The following is a 23,872-nucleotide window of genomic DNA, read 5'->3' on the forward strand; positions in this document are numbered from 1 at the left end:
AAAAGAAAAAAGACGCCAATTTTGTTTGGGAGCCACGTTGCACGACTGCGCAATTGTCGGTTAAAGCAACGCAGTGCCGAATCGCAAAAAGTGCTCTGGTCTTTGACCAGCAATATGGTCCGGGGGTTAAGTGGTTAAGGCAATTGTTTTGATTAAAATAACAAACTTGTTATACTCCCCTGCTCTGTGCATATTGCACAGCTCGAGCCCTAAACCTCCTCCTCTGGGGTCTTCCATCTATGCTGTGGACTTCTCTTCTTCTGTGTCTGCCCCCATAGGAAATGCTTACTATAGGGGTAGATGTGCGGGCTCGCTCCCAAACCATGCTCTCTGTGTCCATAGACACACCTCGTCACCCACTCCCTCATCACAAGATTTGATTGATGTCAACTTCATGGACCTTGCTTTGTACACTGGTCCAAATCAGTTGGTGGAGGGAGGATTGTGATGTGGGGTTGCTTTTCAGGGGTTGGGCTTGGCCCCTTGGTTCCAGCGAAGGGAAATCTTAAGGCGTCAGCATACCAAGACATTTTGGACAATTTCTGGACTAGGTCCATAAAGACATGGATGAGCGAGTTTGGGGTGGAGGAGCTTGACTGGCCTGCATAGAGTCCTGACCTCAACCCGATAGAACACCTTTGGGATGAATTAGAGCGGAGACTGCGGGCAAGGCCTTCTCGTCCACATCAGTGCCTAACCTCACAAATGTGCTTCTGGAAGTATGATCAAACATTCCCATAGACACACTCCTAAATTCTCCCAAATGAGGAGAAAAGAGGGACATTGTTCCAAATCAGGGACTGTCCCTCAAAATCAGGGACAGTTGGGAACTATGCTGGCCCTTTATTAGGCCCTGTGTGTATTGTATAATCTCTAAATGTGGCTTGACTTGATTCAAAAGGAACAATAGTTTTATACGTTGCATGATCTAAAAAGTTTCTGCCACTGGCAGTCTGTGCAGCATGGAGCTGCAGAAGTCAACCCTGTCAGATGGTGGTGTGGTGTCAAAGCTTGACTAGATCGATAATGTCAGTGCCCTTCTCCTCCTATACCTTGATTGGTCACATGTGGGAGGTCACTTGCTTCCCCATACCCAAAAACCTTGCTCCGTTAAAGCAAGGTTTCTCAACTTCAGCTCTCACGTACCCCCAACAGGTCATGTTTTCAGGATTTCCCTTGTGTTTCATAACTACAAGTCCTTCTGGTGTGGTGGCACCATGTACCATGTAACATGTCACGCACCCTAAGATGAAACCGCTGTGACAATTACTAAGGCAGTCAAACTGATCAAATCACCTGTACAAAATAATAAAAAGCCTGAAAACATGACCTGCTGGGGGTACTTAAGGACTGGAGTTGAGAAACATTGCGCTAGACCCACAGGGATTTGCAATTAGCGGACCTCCAGCTGTTGCAAAACTACAAGTCCCATCATGCCTCTGTCTTTGGGTTTCATGCTTGTGGCTCTCAGTCTTGCTATGCCTCATGGGACTTGTAGTTCTGCAACAGCTGGAGGTCCGCTAATTGCATATCCCTGCGCTAGAGCAATGAAGCATGACCTCTGATGGAACAGGAAGGTAGGGAGTTGGCATTGACCAGTAAGTATACCTTGCTGGAAAGGTGGAGGTGAGCTATCAGTGGACAGTGAATAGAACATGCAATAATGGCTATTCTTGACAAATGCCGGTATGATGGCCAGTGACATTTTTGGTGGAGAGTCTCCGGAGCTAAAACAGGCCAAACCAATTTTCAGAAATCAAAAACCAAAGCTGCAACCTAATGACTGTGGTGAATCGGAAAAGCTTTTCACTTTACACTAAAAATAGATATTCCTTTTCAATAAAAATTATTTTACAAAAAAAAAAAATAGATATTCCTTGTAAGCTCAAGACCTTCATTTAATTACATACCTTTTTTGCTAAATTACTTCAGGCTTTTATCATTTCAGTTCCAGCATTTACAATTCCTTCTGATTGAGGTGTATTGTGGGAGGATAAACATGAGAAACAGACTTTAAAAACATGATGTGTTTTATGTCACCCCCGAGGCTGAGAGAGTAAGGAAGGAGGGAACCTCTGTCAGGTTTTAATTGCTGTCTGTCTTCCTAATGTGGAGATTTCTCTTTACTGCTCAACAGAGTATAAAGTAAATTGAAATCTCCTAGCTGAGATGCAGACTGCAGTAAAAAAAACTTTGGGGTAGATTCACATACAAATAGATCGGCGCAGCGTATGTGAGATACGCTACGCCACTGTAACTTTCATTAGGCCGGTTCGAATCCCCAAAGAATTTGCGCCGTAAGTTACGGCGGCGTAGTGTATCTCAAGCGGCGTAACAGCGCGGAATTCAAATCGCGATTAGGGGGCGTGTTTCATTTAAATGAAGCGCGTCCCCGCACCGAATGAACAGCGCATGCTCCGTTTCCAAATTTCCCGCCGTGCATTGCGCTAAATGACGTCGCATCGACGTCATTTTTGTAAACATAGATGTGACTTACGTACATTCCGATTCACGGACGACTTGCGCAAAAAAAAAAAATCAAATTAAACGCGGGAACGACGGCCATACTTAACATGGCAAGTCTAACTATATGCGACTAAATAGCAGCTTTAACTATACGCAGAAAAAAGCCGACTACAGACGCCGTAAAAAAATGCGCCGGCCACTCGTACGTTCGTGGATCGTCGGAAATAGCTAATTTGCATACCCGACGCGGAAAACGACGTAAACGCCACCCAGCGGATGCCAAAGTATTGCATCTTAGATCTGAAGGCGAACGAAGACGTACACCTGTCGGATCTAACCCAGAAGCCGTCGTATCTTGTTTTGAGGAAATTTGAAAGTACGCCGGCATATCAGTAGATACACCGGCGTACTCGCTCTGTGGATCTGCCCCTTTGTATGTGTAAAGTGCTTAACCAGTTAACCACCGCCCTATAGACGAAATACGTCTACAAGGCGGTTGCTTAACTCTGGGAGGACATCCATGGACGTCCTCCCAGAATCGCGCTCCCACGCGCCCTCTGATAGCGGCGGTTTACCATGTGATCGCTCCGTCCAATGACGGAGCGATCACTTGTAAACAAACCGGCGTCATGTGATGACGCCGGTTCCTCCCTCCCCTCTCTGTACCGAACGGTACAGTGTGAGAGAGGAGAGGGGAGAGAGCGGATGCAGCAGCAGCTGCTGTGGGCTAGATCTGTGACAAATGCAGTCACAGATCCAGCCATCCATCCCTCCCTGTGCAATACTCTGCAATACCCCCCATACTCTGCAATACCCTCCCCATACTCTGCAATACCCCAAAATACTCTGCAATACCCCAAAATACTCTGCAATACCCCACACTACTCTGCAATACCCCACAATACTCTGCAACGTCGCCTATGGGGATTTTTAAGTAGCGAAGTTTGGCGCCATTCCACGAGCGTGTGCAATTTTGAAGGGTGACATGTTGGGTATCTATTTACTCGGCGTAACTTCATCTTTCACATTTATGCAAAAGAATGAAGAAAAAATACGAAATTTGCTAAATTTTATAACAGAAACAAAGAAAAATTCATATTTTTTTTTACAGAATTTTCAGTCTTTTTTCTCTTATAGCGCAAAAAATAAAAAACCCAATGGTGATTAAATACCACCAAAAGAAAGCTCTATTTGTGTGAAAAAAAGGACAAAAATTTCATTTGGGTACAATGTTGTATGACTGAGTAATTGTCATTCAAATTGTGAGAGCACCGAAAGCTGAAAATTGGTCTGGTTATTAAGTGGGTTTACGTGCCCAGTGGTCAAGTGGTTAATGGGTTAGAATCTCTATGTTTTTTTTGTATAGCTGTCTGTGTGCCTGTTGGGGAGATTTCCTCTTATTTCCTGTCCCCACGAAAGGTGACACCTGATCAGGAAGTGAAAGGACATTCCTCTTGCTGGGACACACACAACAGTTACATTTTTTTTAATAGAGTGGGGATGAATTTGAACCTCCAGAGATTTTTTTTATAGCTGTTTTTGTCCCTGTTGTTGGGATTTCTCCTTAATTCTGTTCCATGTTTCACTGGAGTACAAAGTGAGGAAGTCTGCCCAAGGGAAATGCAGACGGCAATAAACACCCAATAGCGACTTACACACACACCTTTCCCTTCCTCTTCTTTAGCTGTAGTTTTGTTTCCCCTTTAACCACGTTGTAATATAAAACTACCTTTTTTTTATATATCATTTAAAAAAAAAAGCCTGCAATGTATTTTTTTTATGGACCAGATGGGGCACAATTTTTCTGACTTGACACAGTTTCCATTAGTAAATATGTTCTTTATTGCCTTTGAGTAAAATGCACATTAAAAAAAAGTTCCACAAAGGTAAAAATAACTTAAAGGGGTTGTAAAGCTTCGTGTTTTTTCACCTTAATGCATCCTATTAATCCCCCCCCCTCCCCAGTCCCAAATCTCCGTGGGCGTGATCCCGCCTTGCTTTCCCCCCGGTCTTGTCGGCTATTCATTGGATGATTGAAGGCAGCGCAGCCATTGGCTCCCGCTGCTGCCAGTCACATCCAATGACGCCGCCGCGGAGGGCGGGGCCGAGTTATACAATCAGAGTCTATGGACGCGGATTGTTTGGCACAGGAGCACGCCCGCAAGCTAACCCCCTTGGGAGAGAGCTTCCCAGAGGGGGTTAACTCTTGTGGGAAGGAGCCGCGAGAGCCGCCGTGGGACCCCAGAAGACGAGAATCAGGGGCCACTCTGTGCAAAAACGAACTGCACAGTGGAGGTAAGTATGACATGTTTTTTTTAAATAATCTGCAAACCTTTAGTGCCCCTTTTTAATATCAATGAAAAAATAAAAAATGGGCGAATACCTACCATTTCCTGACTGTGCTGCCAAAACGTTTCCTTATTCAAGGATACTTTCTGCTGAAGTCTGCTGAGAAGCCTCTGGGAGTGTTGAAACTGCTTGTTCCTCCCCACAGCACTTGCTGGTTTCTCCCTCAATCAATACAGAACACAATTGTGATGTAGGGTTTGGCTGGAAGATCCACTGAGTGAGTGAGTGAGTGAGTAACTTGTATGGCGCTGACAAATGCGAACCGAATCGCCTCAAGGCGCTTGCATCCAGAGTCGTGCTGATCCTTCAGAAGAGATGGGTCTTCAGTTTTTTCCTAAAAGCCCGATGGTTTTCTTCCATGCGAATGGTTGTGGGTAGAGCATTCCAAAGCCGAGTTCCTTGGACTGAAAAATCTACGTTCTCCCTTAGATTTGTAGCGGGCTGTGGGGATTTCGAGAAGGTTTTGGTTAGTTGATCGTAGCACCCGATTGGTGATGTAGGGTTTAATTTTCTCGTTTAAGTATTGCGGAGCGCTTCCTTGTGCGCATTTGTGGGTGAGGCAGAGGGTCTTGAAAGGGGCCAAGGAGATCGATACTCCCAAAAGTGGCAATAAAGTGGCGTTCTGGTGGCACAGACAGCAGGAAGGGTAAGTATTCGGCCTTTTGTTTTACAGGTATGCCTGTTTTGGTTTTTGACAGGGTCCAATGTCAACCAAAGTTATTTTTAGCTTGGTGTGGATGGGTTAGAATCGCTTTGAATTTTAATTTTTATTGTTGTCTGTGTCTCAATTTGGGAATTTTTTATCTTTACTTCCCGGTGTCAGAAGAGGAAATTAGGAAAGATCTCCCCACCTTCTATTTGATAGGTGTCAGACAGAAGAAGAAATAAGGCAAGATCTCCTCACCTTCTATTTAATAGGTGTCCGACAGAAGGGAAAATTAGGAAAGATCTCCCCACCTTCTATTTGATAGATGTCGGACAGAAAAGGAAGTAACAGCAAAAATGGCGAATAGATAAAAAAACGCAAATAAACAAATTGGAAAAGTGACAAACTGACACATGCCTCTGGTGAACAAAATCATTAAACAAAAACTCATTAAAAATTGGCATGTGCACTTTTATAAATATACCTCCTTTGTCTAACATAACTTGATCTAACACAAACTCGTATACCGTACTGCCCATGCATGTGAATGCCTAAAGCCTAAGTTTGACCAAAACTGTTTTTTGAAAGAAATCAGCACAAGGGACATCACTTACAATGATTGTGAAGTATCCCTTGGGCTGCTCGCTGATGATTAATTTGAAATCTCCAGTCCTCTGATCCACCCCTACAGCAGTAATCTTCCCATGCCACAGATGTTAATAGAGTCAAGGGACCTGTCATATGCACCTATCAGGCGTGCCGACTGTGCCCACCCTTTGTGCCCCCTATAGAAGATATAGCCCCTTCATAGAAGTGGTGCTATAGCTTCCATAGAATGAAAGCATTCTATCAATAGAGGATGTGTGATTGAAAGGTCCATTCATAGATCTGTTTTCATTCATGGAAGCTATAGTACCATGGAGGAGGCAAGCGGAAAGAGCGGGCATAGTGGCCACTCTTTAAGAGTGCTTATGCTCCTTAGCTCATTTTAACCTCCGCAGCACCAGAAAATCATGGCTGTGGGGGGTCAGATGAGTGAAGATTTCAACTAAATATGCAACCAGCAGCACAGGGGGCACTCCATTAAGTACAGTCCCTTGTGCTGATTAAAATAAATGTTTTGTCTAAACTTAGGCTCTAAGTAAATGCCTAGATTGCGGCTCTTTTAAAGAAAGTATTGTTATCATGTTGAGTAATTTAATAGGAATAAAATGCAGTATGGTTTTAGAGCCATTAAATAATGTGCTATTTACCAGTTACATTTCCAGCAACTGATCAAAGATAGTGCAATAAAATGTCATCTTGCATTTATTCTGATGTACAGGTTATTAGAATCCTCTCATTATCCCAGGAAATATAAACTGCTGCAGAGTGGCATGTCAAATAATTGTAAATGTAAGCAATTTCCCCTCAATGGAGATAGATCATGTATTGTGTTCTAAAGAAATAAGGGCTGGTTCTCCATTGCACTGCTCCTTTTGTTAGCGCGAAATGTAAAATCACCGCAAGAGAATTTTCTATCATTATTTTGTGTTAATGTAGCACTTAGCTGTACTGGGGAGTAATGTATAAGGGCCGTCATCTTGTCAAACACGCTGCTATAAAACACTTTTAACACAGTGTATTCAAGTGGAAAATATTCTGATGTTTTACATGTCCCAGCTGAAAGCTCAAGCATCTGAATTGTTTCCATTACTTCCTAGAGACATTGCTTTCTTGTTTCACATATTGTTGGGTCTTGATCACAACTGTAAATGGGCAAAATTTGTGATCTCCTTGTGGATTGGTCATGTCAGCCTCCTATCTGCCTATATGACTGCTAACTCCTTAGGGCTCATTCACAGCACAATGGGGGTTATTTACGGGAGGCAAAGCCACTTTGCACTACAAGTGCAAAACGAGAAGTTTTGCCGTCGGGAAAACTCTGATGAGAGCTTTGGTCGGGAATCCCGACCGTGTGTATGCTCCATCGCAGTTTTTCCCATGGGAAAAACTGCCAAAAACGGCCGGGAAAAAGTCAGCCGGGAATCCCGGCGGAAAAAAAGAGAACCGGTTCTCTTTTTTTGTCCTGTGGTTTTTGGGCAGTTTTCCCGTCGGAAAAGGAGGAGCATACACACGGCCCGGATTCCTGGCCAAAAGCTCTCCTTGCAGTTTTCCCTTCGGGAAACCAGGCCGTGTGTATGAGGCATAAGGGGTAGATCTGAAATGAGGGGAAGCTCTGCTGATTTTTATTATCCAATCATGTGCAAGCTAAAATGCTGTTTTTTATTGTCCTTGCATGTCTCCCTCGGCTCTACAGTGACTGCTCTTCCAAGTGCAATTTCAAGTGCACTTGTAGTTTGCACTTGTACTGCAATGTGGATTTTCCTTTTGTAAATAACCCCCAATGTGCTTTATGCCACGTACACACGATCAGTCCATTCGATGAGAACGGACCGACGGACCATTGTCATAGTTTAACCGATGAAGCTGACTGATGGTCCGTCGCGCCTACACACCATTGGTTAAAAAAACGATCGTGTCAGAACGCGGTGATGTAAAAAACGACGTGCTGAAAAAAAAAGAAAAAGTTCAATGCTTCCAAGCATGAGTCGACTTGATTCTGAGCATGCGTGGATTTTTAACCGATGGTTGTGCGTACTAACGATCGGTTTTGACCTATCGGTTAGCAATCCATCTGTTAAATTTTAAAGCAAGTTGGCTTTTTTTTAACCGAAGGTTAAATAACCTATGGGGCTCACACACGATCGGTTTGGACCGATGAAAACGGTCCATCAGACCGTTATCCTCTGGTTAACCGATCGTGTGTACGAGGCCTTAGTGTGTGTTACGGTGTTGCTGTACATTGCCATTTATTTTCAATTGCACCCCAAAACACATCTACAGTTCGTTGCAACACTTCCATGAGCTGTGCTTTGAAAAATCATTCAGGACCTATTTTTTTATGTGTTGATAGCCTAATCAAAATGAATAGACTGCTTAACGCAAAGCACCTCAACAGACAAAAATGTATTTGCGGTGTGTTGTATTATGTTGTTAATGGGCCCTAGATGTTAAGGAGTAGGAGGTTCTGCAGGGATCTACTGACTGCGACCACCGCAACCCCTCTTTTTGCAACTCTGCTAAACAGGGATCATAAAGGATTTGAGTTCTGCTTCAAACATAATTTTTTTTACTGGCCTACTTTAAAATCCAGATTGCCTGAAAGGTGGACAAGTGCTTTAATTTCTATGACTAAATTAGCATATAGAAAATCTCCCTAGGCCTTTCTGCTCCAACATATTGACTGACGGTAAAGGCAAGTGTAAGGAAGCTTCTTTCGGACCCGCTTAACTAACCCATACCGAGGAGGAGAATTTTTTTTTTTAAAGGTTAAAGCGGAGTTCCACCCAAAAATGGAACTTCTGCTTTTCGGATTCCTCACCCCCTCCAGTGTCACATTTGGCACCTTTCAGGGGGAGGGGAAAATCGATACCGGTCTAATCCAGGTATTTGCTCCCACTTCCGGCAAAAGATTGCTGCAGAATCTGTGGTGATCTACGCCATGTCCGGTCCCTTTTCTGTGACCCCCCGCTGTCTTCTGGGAGACTCGCGGGTCCCAGAAGTCAGCAGGGACCACTGGGAACGCACAGCGCAACTTGCAAGGCTTCAATTCCTGATCCCCTTACTGAAGATGCTGGCGCCTGCACCCAGGTGTCAAGGGCAGGTCGGTTTCGGGTAAGGACATCGCAGGCTCCCTGGACAGGTAAGTGTCCTTATTTTAAAAGTCGGCAGCTGCAGTAAACAAAAACTTGAGGGAACTCCGCTTTAACTCCATCTTTCTTGCCATTTTACATATTTAACCTATATTTAGGGTGCGACATGTTACATGGTGCCACCACACGAGAAGGACATGTAGTTATGAAACACAAGTATGGTGATCACCATTCTTGTAGTCAATTAACATGTCTCACAGCCCTAAAATTTAAGGACCGTACAATGGGGAAAATAATTTTGATCCTACATATTTTGTAAGTTTGCCCACCTACAAAGAAATTGTGGGCCAGATTTACAGAAGAAGTACGCCGGCGTATCTACTGATACTCCGGCGTACTTTAAAATTTGCTGCGTCGTATCTTTAGTTTGAATCCTCAAACCAAAATACGACGGCTTCGGGCTTCGATCCGACAGGCGTATGGCTTCGTACGCCTTCGTATCGTAGGTGCAATACTTTGGCGCCCGCTGGGTGGAGTTCGCGTTGTTTTCCGCGTCGGGTATGCTAATTAGCATTTTCCATCGATCCACGAAGGTACGCGCGGCCGTCGCATTCTCTTACGTCGTCGCTAGTCGGCTTTTCCCGGCGTATAGTTAAAGCTGCTATTTTGTGGCCTATAGTTAGACTTGCCATGTTAAGGTATGGCCGTCGTTCCCGCGTCGAATTAAATTTTTTTTTTTTGCGTAAGTCGTCCGTGAATAGGAAAGGACGTAACTCACGTCGAAGTTAAAAAAATGACGTCGGTGCAACGTCATTTCGCGCAAAGCACGGCGGTAAATTTCAAAGCGGAGCATGCGCAGTACGTTCGGTACGGGAACGCGCCTAATTTAAATGATCCACGCCCCCTACCCGGATCATTTGATTTAGGCGGGCTTGCGCCGGAGGGATTTACGCTACGCCGCCGCAACTTTACAGGCAAGTGCTTTGTGAATCAAGCACTTGCCCGTAAAACTTGCGGCGGCTTAACGTAAATGCGATACGTTACGCCGCCGCAGATGTACCTGAATCTTGCCCTAAGTGTCTATAATTGTTACCATAGGTGTATTTTAAATGGTGGAGACAGAATATCAACCCAAAATTCAGAAAAAACGCATGATACAAATGTTATAAATTGAGTTACAGTTCAGTGAGTAAAATAAGTATTTGATCCCCAAGCAAAAGATTACTTTTATTTTGCTTTTAAATGTCCTTATTTCTTCCGAGAAGTCCTCATTTCCTGTTCTTCTACAGGACTACAGGAGAGTCAGGATGCTCTCTACGTTGCAGATAGAGAAAGGAGCTGTGTGTTAGTGGGCGTCCTGACTCTCCTCTAGTCCAAGGGAGGGGGCGAGCACGACACTCCACACCAGGGAGAAAGCCTGGCATTACTGTGTGGAGTTACAGACAGAAGAACAGGAAGTGAGGATTTCTCAGAAGAAATAAGGACATTTAAAAGCAAAATGGAAGGATGAGGTAAGTGAAGGAGGACTGCACTAAGGTAAAGGAAGCTATTTAGGGAAAAAAATGTTTACCTTTACAAACCCTTTAAGTGGCTGCATGCTTGTTCTGGTTTAACGACCAACATTAAGGCTGTAAACAATCAGAAATGGCAGTCTATGGCTGGGTTCACACTACTACACTACTTTCATCCTACTTTGCTCTGCTACATTGGTCCTACATTGGTCCTACATTTATCCTACATTGGTCCTACATCCATCCTACTTTCATGAACAGGATACTACTTTGGTCCGACTTCAATGATATTCAATGGGCCTGAAGTAGGATCAATGTAGGACCAAAAGTAGTACAGGGAGCATTTTCAAAGTCGGACCGACTTGTGTAGGACCCTACAAGACGCTCTCATAGGCCCCGTACACACGACCAAACATGTATGCTGAAACTGGTCCGCGGGCCAGTTTCAGCATACATGTTCGGTCGTGTGTAGGCGCGAGCGGGCCGAATTCCAGCAGACAAATATTCCTGGACGTGTTTTAAAACCGTCCGCTGGAATCCTGCCCGCTCGGACATGTACGGTCGTCAGTACAGACCTACCGTACATGTCCGAGCGCCCGCCGTCCCTCGCATGCGTCGAATGACTTCGACGCATGCGTGGAAGCCTTTAAATGGCAGGCCCGCCCACGTCGCCGCGTCATCGCCGCGTCATCATCGCGGCGACGACGCGGACACGCCCCGCGTAATGTTTACGCGCGGACTTCTGTACGATGGTTAGTACAACCATCGTACAGAAGCCCTCTGGCAGGCATGTACGGTGAAAACGGTCCGACGGACCGGTTTCACCGTACATGTTTGCTCGTTAGTACCCGGCCATAGGGAAACATTGAACACAGAGCAAAGTAGGATGAAAGTAGTGTAGTAGTGTGAACCCAGCCTACATCAGTGTTTTTCAACTCCAGTCCTCAAGGCGCCCCAACAGGTCATGTTTTCAGGATTTCCTTCAGATGAAATAGCTGTGGTAATTACTAAGGCAGTGAAACTGATCACATCACCTATGCAAAATAATGGAAAGCCTGAAAACATGACCTGTTGGGGCGCCTTGAGGACTTGAGTTGAGAACATTGGTCTACATCATACATTTTTCATAAGAATTTATTTAAAATAAATAACTGTTGTTCAGAACTGGGGAAATGTTATGTGGCCGGGTTTGGATGGAATAAGCGTTTCTTTGCCGCATAGATACCCTAAAATGTGTCTGATGTCTGTCTTGTGTTGATTCTTTGCAGAAAGATGAGGTTTGTGGGAACCTCACACTGCAGCATCACATGCTGGAGCCGGTTCAACGGATTCCCCGCTATGAACTTCTTCTGAAAGATTATTTAAAGAAACTGCCGGAGGACTCGCTTGATCGGAAAGATTCGGAGAGTATGATATTTAATATCCATTTCTTGTTGGATGCCATTACTAACACAATTGTCTTTTATTTCTCCATCTTTTACAAGATCATGTTTGATAATGACTGTTTGTATTTGAATCACTGTGTACACTGAAAGCTATTTTGCCTCTGACAATTAGTCACCTTAACATAACCTTGCAGTGCAGGATGACGAACGGCAATCTCTACGCTGAATGAATGTTTAATATGTGTAATTGGATCTCGTTACAGAGTCCCTTGAGCTTATTTCCACTGCAGCGAATCACTCAAATGCAGCCATTCGGAAGATGGTAGGTGAAATCGTACTCTGTTTTGTGGTATAGCAGAAGGGCAACTCTTCTTTTTTGAAAAATAGAACATTGTAAGACAGAATGGGATGATATTGATAATTCAAACAAAAAATCAAAGATGTAATATATTGAAGGTTACCAGGCCTTAGATGTGGTGGCTGCATTCGGTTTCATTTTTTTTTCCCAGGCATGTTTTACTTCATTTTCCTAGAAACAGTCCGTTATGGCTGCAAGTTGAGTAGCAGTACACTAAGGGTTATATCGATATCCACTATATATGCTCTCTTGCCAAAAGTATTGTGATGCCTGCCTTTACATGCACATGAATTTTAATGGCATCCCAGTCTTAGTCCGTAAGGTTCAAAATTGAATTGGCCCACCCTTTGCAGCTATAACAACTTCAACTCTTCTGGGAAGGCTGTCCACAAGGTTTATGAGTGTGTCTATGAGAATGTTTGACCATTCTTCCAGAAGCGCATTTGTGAGGTCAGGCACTGATGTTGGACAAGAAAACCTGTCTCACAGTCTCCGCTCTAATTCATCTCAAAAGTGTTCTATCGGGTTGAGGTCAGGATTCTGTGCGGGTCAGTCAAGTTTCTCCACCCTAAACTTACTCATCAATGTCTTTATGGACCTTGTTTTGTGCACTGGTTTGCAGTCATGTTGGAACAGGAAGGGACCATCCCCAAACTGTTCCAAGAAAGTTGGGAGTGTGACATTGTTCAAAATGTCTTGGTATGTTGATTCCTTAAGAGTTCCCTTCACTTAAACAAATACTTGCCTGACAAAGGGGCCCTTTGTGGCTCCGAAACGTTTCTTTGTGTTGTGATCATGCAATAAATCATCCGCTTGGATGCTATTTACATCGTTCCATGGTGTGCTGGCAAATCTCTTTACTACTACTACCCTTCACTTAAACTAAGGGGCCAAGCTCTACCACAGAAAAACAACCCCATGCCATAATCCCCCCTCCACCAAATGATTTGGACCAGTGCATAAAGCAAGGTCTATAAAGACATGGATGAGAAAGTTTGGGGTGGAGGATCTTGACTGGCTTGCACAGAGTCTTGACCTCAACCCGATAGAACACCTTTGGGATGAATTAGAGCAGAGACTGTGAGCCAGGTCTTCTTGTCCAACATCAGTGCCTGACCTCACAAATGCGCTTCTGGAAGAATGGTCAAACATTCCCATAGACACACTCCTAAACCTTGTGGACAGCCTTCCCAGAAGAGTTGAAGTTGTTATAGCTGCAAAGGGTGGGCCAATTAAATTTTGAACCCTACGGACTAAGACTAGGATGCCATTAAAATTCATGTGCATGTAAAGGCAGGCATCACAATACTTTTGGCAAGAGAGCGTATATAGTGGATATCGATATAACCCTTAGTGTACTGCTACTCAACTTGCAGCCATAACAGACTGTTTCTAGGAAAATAAAAGTAGTGGACAGCCTTCCTAGAAGAGTTGAAGCTCCAACTCAATACTGAACCCTTCAGACTAAGAATGGGATGCCATTAAAGTTCATGTGCGTGTAAAGGCAGGTGTCCCGAAACTTTTGCCAATATAGTGTATATATCCACTACCTCCTAAATCATCTACATGGTACAGCATCTAACAATGTAAACTATCAACGAGGGAGCCTTTACTGTGTTGGGCAATGATATAGTTGGTTATAAACCTCTACCTAAAACGACTTATATTACCACTATTAAACAGCATCCTAAGCATGGGCTTATTTTAATAAGGCCTTTTGTTGTATTGGGGAACACCAAGGCTGATTATTGAGGTGGGCGTAGATGGTGAATCTGACGTCTCCTGGTCCCCTGCAGCCCCTGCTTTCAGACTCTCTGGAACTAGGTGTGATGGTTTTATAATTCAAAGTAGGTTAAAGCAAAACTAAATGCATTATTGTCAACAGGCAGCTCTTTATTGCAGAAGAGACATGCAATTGCCTGTCTGCAATCCTCTGTGGGACGTAGACTAAACTGCACTTTCGCAGCTCAGTTTACATCTCAGCCTGCTGCCAGGGTGGCAGCAGTCCCATGCATGTGTGGGGGTGACCTCCTCCTGTGCCAGCCAATCAAAAAGGCCTAAGGCCTGGGGAGAAGGTACTGGTGCCGAAGAGGGACCTAAATACTTGTGTCTTTAGTTCCACTTTAAGACTAATGTATATGGTAATATATTTGCAGAAGTGCCTCCTACTGACTCCTGAAGAATTGGACTTTTGGTTTAAGGCCCCTTTCACATGGGGCGTATCAGTAATGATCAGCCCCGTGAACCTCCGCTTGCTCAGCGGGGATCGCTCCATTGATCCCCGCTGAGCCAGGGGGATGACAGGGCGGTCCCCGCACACTGTGCAGGGACCGCCCTGTCTTTTCTCCGCTCTCCCCTATGGGGGGATCGGATGAACACGGACCGTCTGTCCGTGTTCACTCGATCCGATCCGCCAGACAGATGGAAAAGTAGGTTTTTCCTCCGTCACACTTTGGCGGATCGGAGCGGGTCGGATGTTAGCGGGCATGTCGCCGCTGACATCCGCGGCTCCATAGAGGAGCACGGAGCGCCCGTTCAGGTCTGCCTAAAAAACTGGCAGGCGGACCTGAACGGGCCGCCCGTGTGAAAGGCCCCTAAGAAAGGCATAGAGTAATATAGCTTTCCCAATCCTCTTTTTGGCACATATTCTGGAGACAAAAACATTGAAATATTATATTTAACTGGTATTAGACAATGATTACATTTCTCTAAAGGGCCCTAATAAGGATGAATAAGGCTTGAGGCTGGGTGATCCATTTCCGGTTATTTCAATGTATTTAATCTGTACCATGACGTAATCAAACTTGTGACATGGACTTGTAATAAAAGATGTTAAGGTGTTAAATCCTGTTGCATCCCATTCTTTTTAAACGTAGTCTATGTCAAAATTGCTGGGTTGTTGGTACAGAACTAAAGCGCCTTAACATAAAGGCTTAGTATACTGTCAGTTTCTTGTAAATAGAAGATATAGCAATTCAAGATTAATACAATTTCATGTTCTTGTCTTGAATAAAAAAATATATCCAAATGATGTGAGCTATCCATTTTGCTCATTACTGTTCCCTCTCTGCTTCTCTTCTCCCTCAGGCTGGATATGCATGATCTGATCATCCACATTATAAACACTGCACTTAGCGTATGTCTGACCTCGATACCTAGACACTGTGTTAGCTTGGTCTAGGCACTTTTCTTCCCTTCACAGTGGTTTTTCTGCTGCTGTAGCTATAACACACAGACCTATTTTCAGAATTATCTGGGGGTTGGGCTGGAAATTTAGAGGAAGTTGTTGTCGGTGATACTCTCAATGGCTAACCAGGGCTGTTGTATAGAGTTCAGCGATGGCAATATAATATAGTTTCTCGAGCTCTAACAGAGCATTTCAGTAAATTAATTATTTACTGATTTCATCTTTAAAAACGTGATAATTATGCTAATGTTTATTTACAGACTTGATGCTGTGATCCATTATTAGGGGAAATTATAAAAAGAAATGCTACAAACTTCTTTATAAATCGTTTTATAAACTTACTATCTTTCTTTTTTTTCAAGCAATCATTTATTAAAGCCTGTACACATTACACCACATTTGCAAATTACATTGGGCTTTCTAAAAGAAAGCCTAGTACTCCTTTAATTCATTCTAAAAGTTGACGATGTTAATCTATTAAAAAAAAAAAGTACTAAACACAAAGGGCCAGATTCATAAAGACTTACGACTGGCGTATCAGTAGATACGCCGTCGTAAGTCAGAATCCGCGCCGTCGCAACTTTAAGCGTATGCTCAAACTGAGATACGCTTAAATGTTGCTAAGATACGACCGGCGTAAGTCTCCTAACTGCATATTTACGCTGGCCGCTAGGGGGCGTGTACGCTGATTTACGCCTAGAATATGTAAATCAGCTAGATACGCCTATTCACGAAGGTACGCCCAGCCGTCGCAGTAAAGATTCGCCGTTTAAGTAAGGGGTTTTCAGGCGTAAAGATAAACCACCAAAAAGATGGCGCAGCCAATGTTAAGTATGGACGTCGGAACAGCGTCAAATTTTACTTTGTTTGCGTAACTTGTCCATGAATGGGGCTGGCCGTAATTTACGTTTCACGTCGAAAGCATTGACGATTTGCCGACGTCATTTGGAGCATGCGCACTGGGATACGTCCACGGACGGCGCATGCGCCGTTCGTTAGAAACGTCAAATACGTGGGGTCACTAGTATTTTGCATAGAACACGCCCCCAACCAGCCTATTTTGAATTAGGCAGGCTTACGCCGGCCCAGTTACACTGTGCCACCGTAAGTTACAGCGCAAATTCTTTGTGAATACAGGACCTGCTGCTCTAACTTACGGCGGCGTAGTGTATCTGAGATACGCTACGCCCACCGAAATCTATCTGAATCTAGCTCAAAGTATGGATTTCCTTAAATTTAGGGCCATATTTTGACTCTTCTCTTAAAGTGTGACTTTGGTACAAGTTGTCCAGTAAGCAATGCTTCCACCCCCATGATCGCAGCCCACCTAGTCCAATACATACCTCTGTCTTCATTCCAGGGATCTGTGCGGCCTTGCCTGTAGACATACAGCCTATATTCCAAAAGAATCCTTGCTGTTTCCTCTTTTTCCTGTGCAAGCAAGCCATGGCTCAATTTATTTCTGTAGGTAGAGCCAAGGGAAAGCCATACTCCTGAAGACCACCATGAGTATGGCACTCCCTATAGGACAGTGCGCATGTGCAGAACTGAGTCCCCTAACTTTTTCCCCTAAATCCCCTCGACTTCCTGGCCTTTTTTTTTTTTCTTTCGAGAAAAAAACATATTTTACTTTTTATTTAGTAGCAGATTTGGATACATACATACTTTGGTGCCTTGGGGCCAGATTCACAGAAAACTCCGGCGGCGTAACGTATAGTCTTTACGTTACACCGCCGCAAGTTTTCAGCGTAAGTGCCTGATTCACAAAGCACTTACCTGTAAACTTGCGGTGGTGTAACGTAAAGACGTCCGGCGCAAGCCCGCCTAATTCAAATGGGGCGTGTACCATTTAAATTAGACGCGCTCCTGCGCCAAACGTTCTGCGCATGCTCCGTTAGTAAATTTCCCGACGTGCTTTGTGCGAAATTACGGCGCCCCGACGTGTTTGTGAATGGCGACGTGCGTAACGTACATACGGCGGAATTTTTTTTTTTTAATTTGACGCGGGAACGACAGCCATACTTTAACATGGGCTGTGTAAAGTTAAGGCATTAAAAAACATGACTAACTTTGCAAAGGTAAAAATAGACTTGCGACGACGTAACGAACGCGCGTACTTTCGTGGATCGCCGTAAAACCTAATTTGCATACCCACTGCTGGAAAACGACGCGAACTCCACCCAGCGGCGGCCGAAGTATTGCATCCTAAGATCCGACGGTGTAAGTCACTTACACCTGTCGGATCTTTGGGCTATCTATGCGTAACTGATTCTATGAATCAGCCGCATAGATACTCTCAGAGATACGACGGTGTATCTCTTCTGTGAATCTAGCCCTTGGTTTTTATTACTTAGAACATTTTTATTTTTATGTAATTTTTCTCCTGGAGTCTCAGAGAAAGACATCTCTGTTCTGTCCTTAAAATGTTTGAGCATTTGTAGTCTACCTCAACCTATTCTATATTGTTTTTCTTTCAGTTAGGACTTAAATTTTGTAGTAGATTTGTGTATGGATATTTTTATTCACAACGTGTTAAGAAAAACTAGTGACAAATTTGAAAAAAAAAGTATTTTCTTGTACTTTTTTTCAAATTCAACATTTACATCAATTGTATATCCCAAGATTTTTATCCTAAAATATAACTAGCAAAGTCTACTGATTAAATTATATCAGATTAGTGTGATTTTTGTGTAATAGTAAAGCTCAAAGTGAATGTATGCATTTTACTTATAAAACCTTTATTTCCCTTTCAAAACTACATTGCAATACACAGAAAAATGTTGTAAAGATTTTTTATCTTGAACAAAAGATAAGATTACGTCGGGTTCAGGAAGGCACAAATTAGCACAAAGGCTAAAGCCTAGTACACTCTATCAGTTTTATTTTGCGTTCAACCCAACTGGCTGAACGAAAAAAAAAATGAAGAGCTCGGGAGGAGATCCTGTAATAACTATCCAATGTTGGTACAGTGACCTCCCCGCTGAGCTATTGTCTTCTGACGGGGGACCTTTTTGGTCATGCCCCTTCGACAGAAGCCAGACCAGTTGCCGTACACACCGGCTGAATGTCAACCGGTTTCTAATAAACTGGCTGATACTACCCGAAATTTGGCCTAGATCTGGACAATGGAAACTAGATTCAGACCCCTTATGCAGCTCTACAACAACAGATCACTTTTAATCATGATCTATTAGCATTGATCTACTGTTGCAGGGAGAGGCTGGGCAGAGCGACAGCAGCGCTTCCCAAGTCTTGAACTAGCGTCATAATGTCTCATGTGAAATAGAACCTTGCCTCGGATAGCTTCAAAATAGAAAAATAAATAAATGTGCATCTGTGGGTCTGCTTCCAATCAGGAGTCGAGTTCTGCAATCAAAGCATGTAGGAACATAAGTTTAGGTGCCCTAAGGAGATACCCTGTGTAGCTGTGATTTATTCATATAGGATTTGAAAATGGGTAGCCAGTAATAAAAGGAAAAGGCCACCGCTTTGTCTTTAGCACCTATAGATATAGGCCCAATGGTAAATCCCTGGTTAGTAAATGTCTTGGTTGTTTCAATGGCTACAAAGAGTCTTATTTGAGATGCAGGTCTAGACTGCAGGAATGCAAGTTCATGTTACATATTGGTTTGCAGTGTGGTTAGTGATGGTCTTTACACTAATATCTGCAGGTTGGTTTAAATCTGCAATGCTTGGGGTAGGAAATGGGTCATAAATAGACATTACTATTTCTGTTACTATTCCTGCCACCGACACCAAAAATTTGGCACTGTTCCTCCCACTGACACCAACGACGGAGAACTTTTTCACCCACTGAAACCAAGGATGAAGCATCATTCCTTCCACTGACACCAGCGATGGGCCACTATTCCTCCCAATGCCACCAGTGATCAGGCAATAATCCCTCTCATTTACTCCAGTGATGAGGCATAATTTCTCTTTTTTTACACTTATGATGGGGCATAATTCCTCCCACTGACACCCATGATAAGGCCCTATTCCTTTCACTGTTAAAGCGACTGGGCACTATTCCTCGCACTGATACCAAAAATGGGTCGTTATTTCTCATTCCACTGACCACAGGTGCTAAGTCATAAGTTTACGCCCACTGACCACCCAGCCTGAGACGTTGTTTTACGCCCACAAACCACCGATCCTGGAGCATTTTGTACCCCCACCGGCCACGATTTTGTGCCTCTAAAGTCATACATACAGTAATACAAACCCTGTTTACTTTCAATTTTTGCAAACTAAGATCTGGTCGGGCTTTTAAGGGGGTAAAACCAAAGCAATTCTCCTGTATGAGCAATGTGGGAGCTGTTATGACAACATTTTCATTTTATTTTATACTTTAGGCTTCCACCTAGAGAACTGAGCAGGTACAAATTGGATGAACCAATAATTGGTTTCCATCATTGTATGTAGAAGACAGGGGTACTTTAATTGGTCCTAAATTATCCTGTACCTTTTTCTGTTATAAAATGAGTCAACCCTTTTATAGGGCCATAATAACGCAGATTTTATAAAATGTGATAATGGCCTTTTTTGACTGTCGCTTGAAGGCACATCGGAGTTCCATTGATATTTTCTGGCGCAATACAGCCTACATGAAAATGTCTCGCGTGTAGGAGTACTTCTGTAGACAGGAGAGGTCAGACTCTCCGCTGGATCACAGCAGCCGCTCCAGTAATTGGGTTGGAACAAATGAAAAACACTGTTTGCTTTACAACTTTAGAAATAAGTGTGTTCCAGAAAGATGGCTAGCATGTGAATATTCTTTATAATAGAATCATCACCTTGTTCTTGAAGCGAGACTTGCAGCTGTTAACAGCATCCTCATTATTGAAAGGGAGGATGGTGATAATAAAATAAATCCGCTTGCATGCACTTTGCCAATAAATTATATTTTGGCACAAATTACAGAGCCAGGGGCTTAACTATTTGTAATGGGGTTCATAGCCAAATCAATAAAGCATACCTTGGCTATCAAACCTCCAAACCAATCACCCTAATGAGACATCATCATTTAATTAGCACATACAGACATATATTAGCAATTTACACATGGACAGTTACATTTTTGTATAGCATTTTAAGTGTTTTACAAGCATTAACATTTTTTAAAATGTATGAAAAGTCTTTTTTTTTTTTTTTGGATAGAGTAGAGCATGTTTTAAACCCCTGTCTTTTTTTTTTATTTTTACTGTGTCTCTTTGGGCCAAGGAAATCCCCCTTTTTAGAGTTGTCAATGTAACAGGTGTCTCCATAAAAAAAAAAAAAACAGTTCCCATTACTGTAACAACTTAAAATTTTGGCTTTCCCTCTTTTTTTTGTGTTCGAGACAATGGTCAACAAGGCAAGTAAACGGGGTGAATCGTTGCAGGGAGGACACAGCATTAACAAAAACCTTAAACTTCTCAATCTGCTTTAAGCTTTATAGAAACGTTTGTCTTAATATACACTTTAAGCATATTTTTGGTTGTTTGAGCATTAAAGATGTTTCTGAGCACTCGTATTGGGCATTTAATAAGCATTACATGAATTTTTAGTGAATGTTTCAATTACAATGCAAAAATAACTATTGTTTTCAGAACTGCTTGTGCCTAAAGATTCGGCCTGCATTTCAAACAGCTGCCGAAAATGGCCAGTTGAGTGGGCAAGCTGTTTTCGTGTGTGTGTGTGTATATATGTATATGTATATTAGGTGTGCAAAAGGATCAAAAAACTCACGGTTCAGAACGTTCCTCGGATCAGGAGTCACGGATCAGATCATTTTTCGGATCAGCAAAAAAAAAAAAATCCCCTACTGTAATATTCACACCCCCCCCCACTGTAATATCCACAGACATCTCCCCCCCCCCACTGTAATATCCACAGACATCTCCCCCCCCCCCACTGTAATATCCACAGACATCTCCCCCCCCCCACTGTGATATCCACAGACATCTCCCCCCCACTGTAATATCCAGACATCTCCCCCCCCCCACTGTAATATCCACAGACATCTCCCCCCCACTGTAATATCCACAGACATCTCCCCCCCCCCCACTGTAATATTGTCCCCACTCATCACTGTAATATCCAGTCCAACATTGCCAAAACTCACTATAATTTTGACACGCTCTTGCAGAATAGAAGCCGGCTAGAAGATCCACGAGCAGTTGAGGGAGGGGTGATGACGTCAGCGCGCACCTAGTCAGCCGCCGCCACCGGGTGTACCAAGATGGCCGACCGCTCCGGAGCTAGGCCGAAGCCGCGGCCTTTCCTAAGGCCGAAGCAGCGGAGCGCTCCGCGGATCACGTTGTGTGCCGATCTGAACAGGTCGACCCGTTCGGATCACAGATCAGTCACGATCCGTTGCACCACTAATGTATATATGTGTGTGTATATATATATATATATATATATATATATATATATATACATACATACAAAGATGTCGGTCCCTTGGCTTTGTTTTTTGTGGTTTTATTAGGGTTAACAACTTGGATGGGGGTAGAGGAATTTATGGGATTCCCAACGTGACAAAAACAATAGATGGGGGGGGCAACTTCCTTCTTGTGTACATAAACAGTCCTTTGAAGATCAGTAGCATCCTTTAGAAAATAGCACCAGTGATGAAAACTACATGCAGGAGTATCTCTTCTCCTCTGTAGAACTGCTCTGCGCTCCATTGCTTGCAGGTACTACCACCCCTCCTGGTTGCTACACTGAAGATCTCCCAGGGCAAGGTGATGAAGGGTTAAGCACAACGCTGTCCTTTAGAAAGTTTGGGTGTATGCGTATTAATCGGCGTATAACACGCACCTTCACTTAAGAGGGGAAGTTTAAGGAAAAATAATAATTTTTCCTTAAAGAACTGTGATCAAAATAAGGGTCAGTGCCCATCAATTCAGCCTAATTGGTGTCCATCTGCAGCTTTGCCACTGCCTTGAGTGCAGCTTTGCCACTGCCTTGAGTGGAGCCTCGCCACTGCCATCAGTGCAGCCTGATCGATGCCCATCTGCAGCCTCGGAGGGGAAAGGGAGGGGAAAGGGACGAGCGCCAACAGATACAGGAGAATCTCCTGTTTACACGTGGCCTCTTTAATACAAAGTCCCGCCTCCTATGATGGACAAAACAGTCGTCCAATGGCAGCCCAGGAGACGGGACTTCCTATTACAGATGCCGCCGAGTAAACAGGAGCTTCTCCTGGATGTAATCTGACTACGCCCATCCCGCCCCCTCCCTGTCCCCTCCGAGGCAGCGCCCATAAATACAGTATATATCAGTATATATATTTTGTGGCCTCCTGGTATCCAAATTACCACAGGAGCCACATTAAACGGTAACGCGGGCCGGACTTTGGACATGCCTGACATCCTCCGCACCAACAAACGTCATCCCTTCCACGCTGCACTACGAGCGCTTCAAACCTCACTTTCAGATTGCTCTACTGCAGGGTAGTCTTCCCGGTCAAGATTGCAGACGGATAGCGGTGAGAGCTGGCGGTGCAAAGGATGGTCTATGTGGACAGCTTTACCCTAGATGCCTGCATACTTGGATGATTTGCCCATGGCTAACACTATTGCTTTATCATTGCCTTGTGCTGCTTGGCCCTGTTGAATTCACATGGTTTTCAGAGGCCATTGGGCCAGATTCACAAAAGAGATACGACGGCATATCTCCTGATACGCCGTCGTATCTCTGTTTTAGGGTCTTCCTAACTATGCGACTGATTCATAGAATCAGTTACGCATAGTTTGCCCTAAGATTCGACAGGTGTAATTGTTTTACACTGTCGGATCTTAGGATGCAATACCACGGCCGCCGCTGGGGGGAGTTTGCGTCGTAAACCAGCGTCGGGTATGCAAATTAGTACTTACGGCGATCCACAGCGGTTTTTCGCGTTCGCTACGTCGCTGCTAGTCTAGTTTCCCGTCGCAAAGTTAGTCGTCGTTTTAGCTGCCCTAACTTTACACAGCCCATGTTAAAGTATGGCCGTCATTCCCGCGTCAAAATTCAAAATTTTTTTTTCTTGCGTAAGACGTCCGGGAATACGAAAGTACGATACGCACGTCGCCATTCGAAAAAATGACGTCACTTCGCGCAAAGCACGGCGGGAAATTCAAAAGTTAGCATGCGCAGTAGGTCCGGCGCGGGAGCGCTCCTAATTTAAATGGCACACGCTCCTTTGAATTACGCGGGCTTACGCTGGAGGCCGCCGGTGTAGGTTTTCATTGCAAGTGCTTTGTGAATCAGGCACTTGCGATGAAAACTTGTGGCGGTGTAACGT

General features: G+C 43.9%; 1 protein-coding gene across 3 annotated transcripts in view; it reads left to right on the top strand.

Annotated features, from left to right (window-relative positions):
* The window catches only part of FGD3 (FYVE, RhoGEF and PH domain containing 3), a 312,502-nt gene that overhangs the window by 196,847 nt on the left and 91,783 nt on the right, over positions 1-23,872 (top strand). For all 3 annotated transcript variants that reach the window (XM_040359284.1, XM_040359285.1, XM_040359286.1), the window contains 2 exons: positions 11,936-12,074; positions 12,316-12,374. In XM_040359284.1, coding sequence (XP_040215218.1) covers positions 11,936-12,074; positions 12,316-12,374 — 198 coding nt within the window. The remainder of the gene's footprint in view (positions 1-11,935; positions 12,075-12,315; positions 12,375-23,872) is intronic.

This window comes from Rana temporaria, chromosome 7 (genome assembly GCF_905171775.1).
Source record: "Rana temporaria chromosome 7, aRanTem1.1, whole genome shotgun sequence".
NCBI lineage: Eukaryota > Metazoa > Chordata > Amphibia > Anura > Ranidae > Rana > Rana temporaria.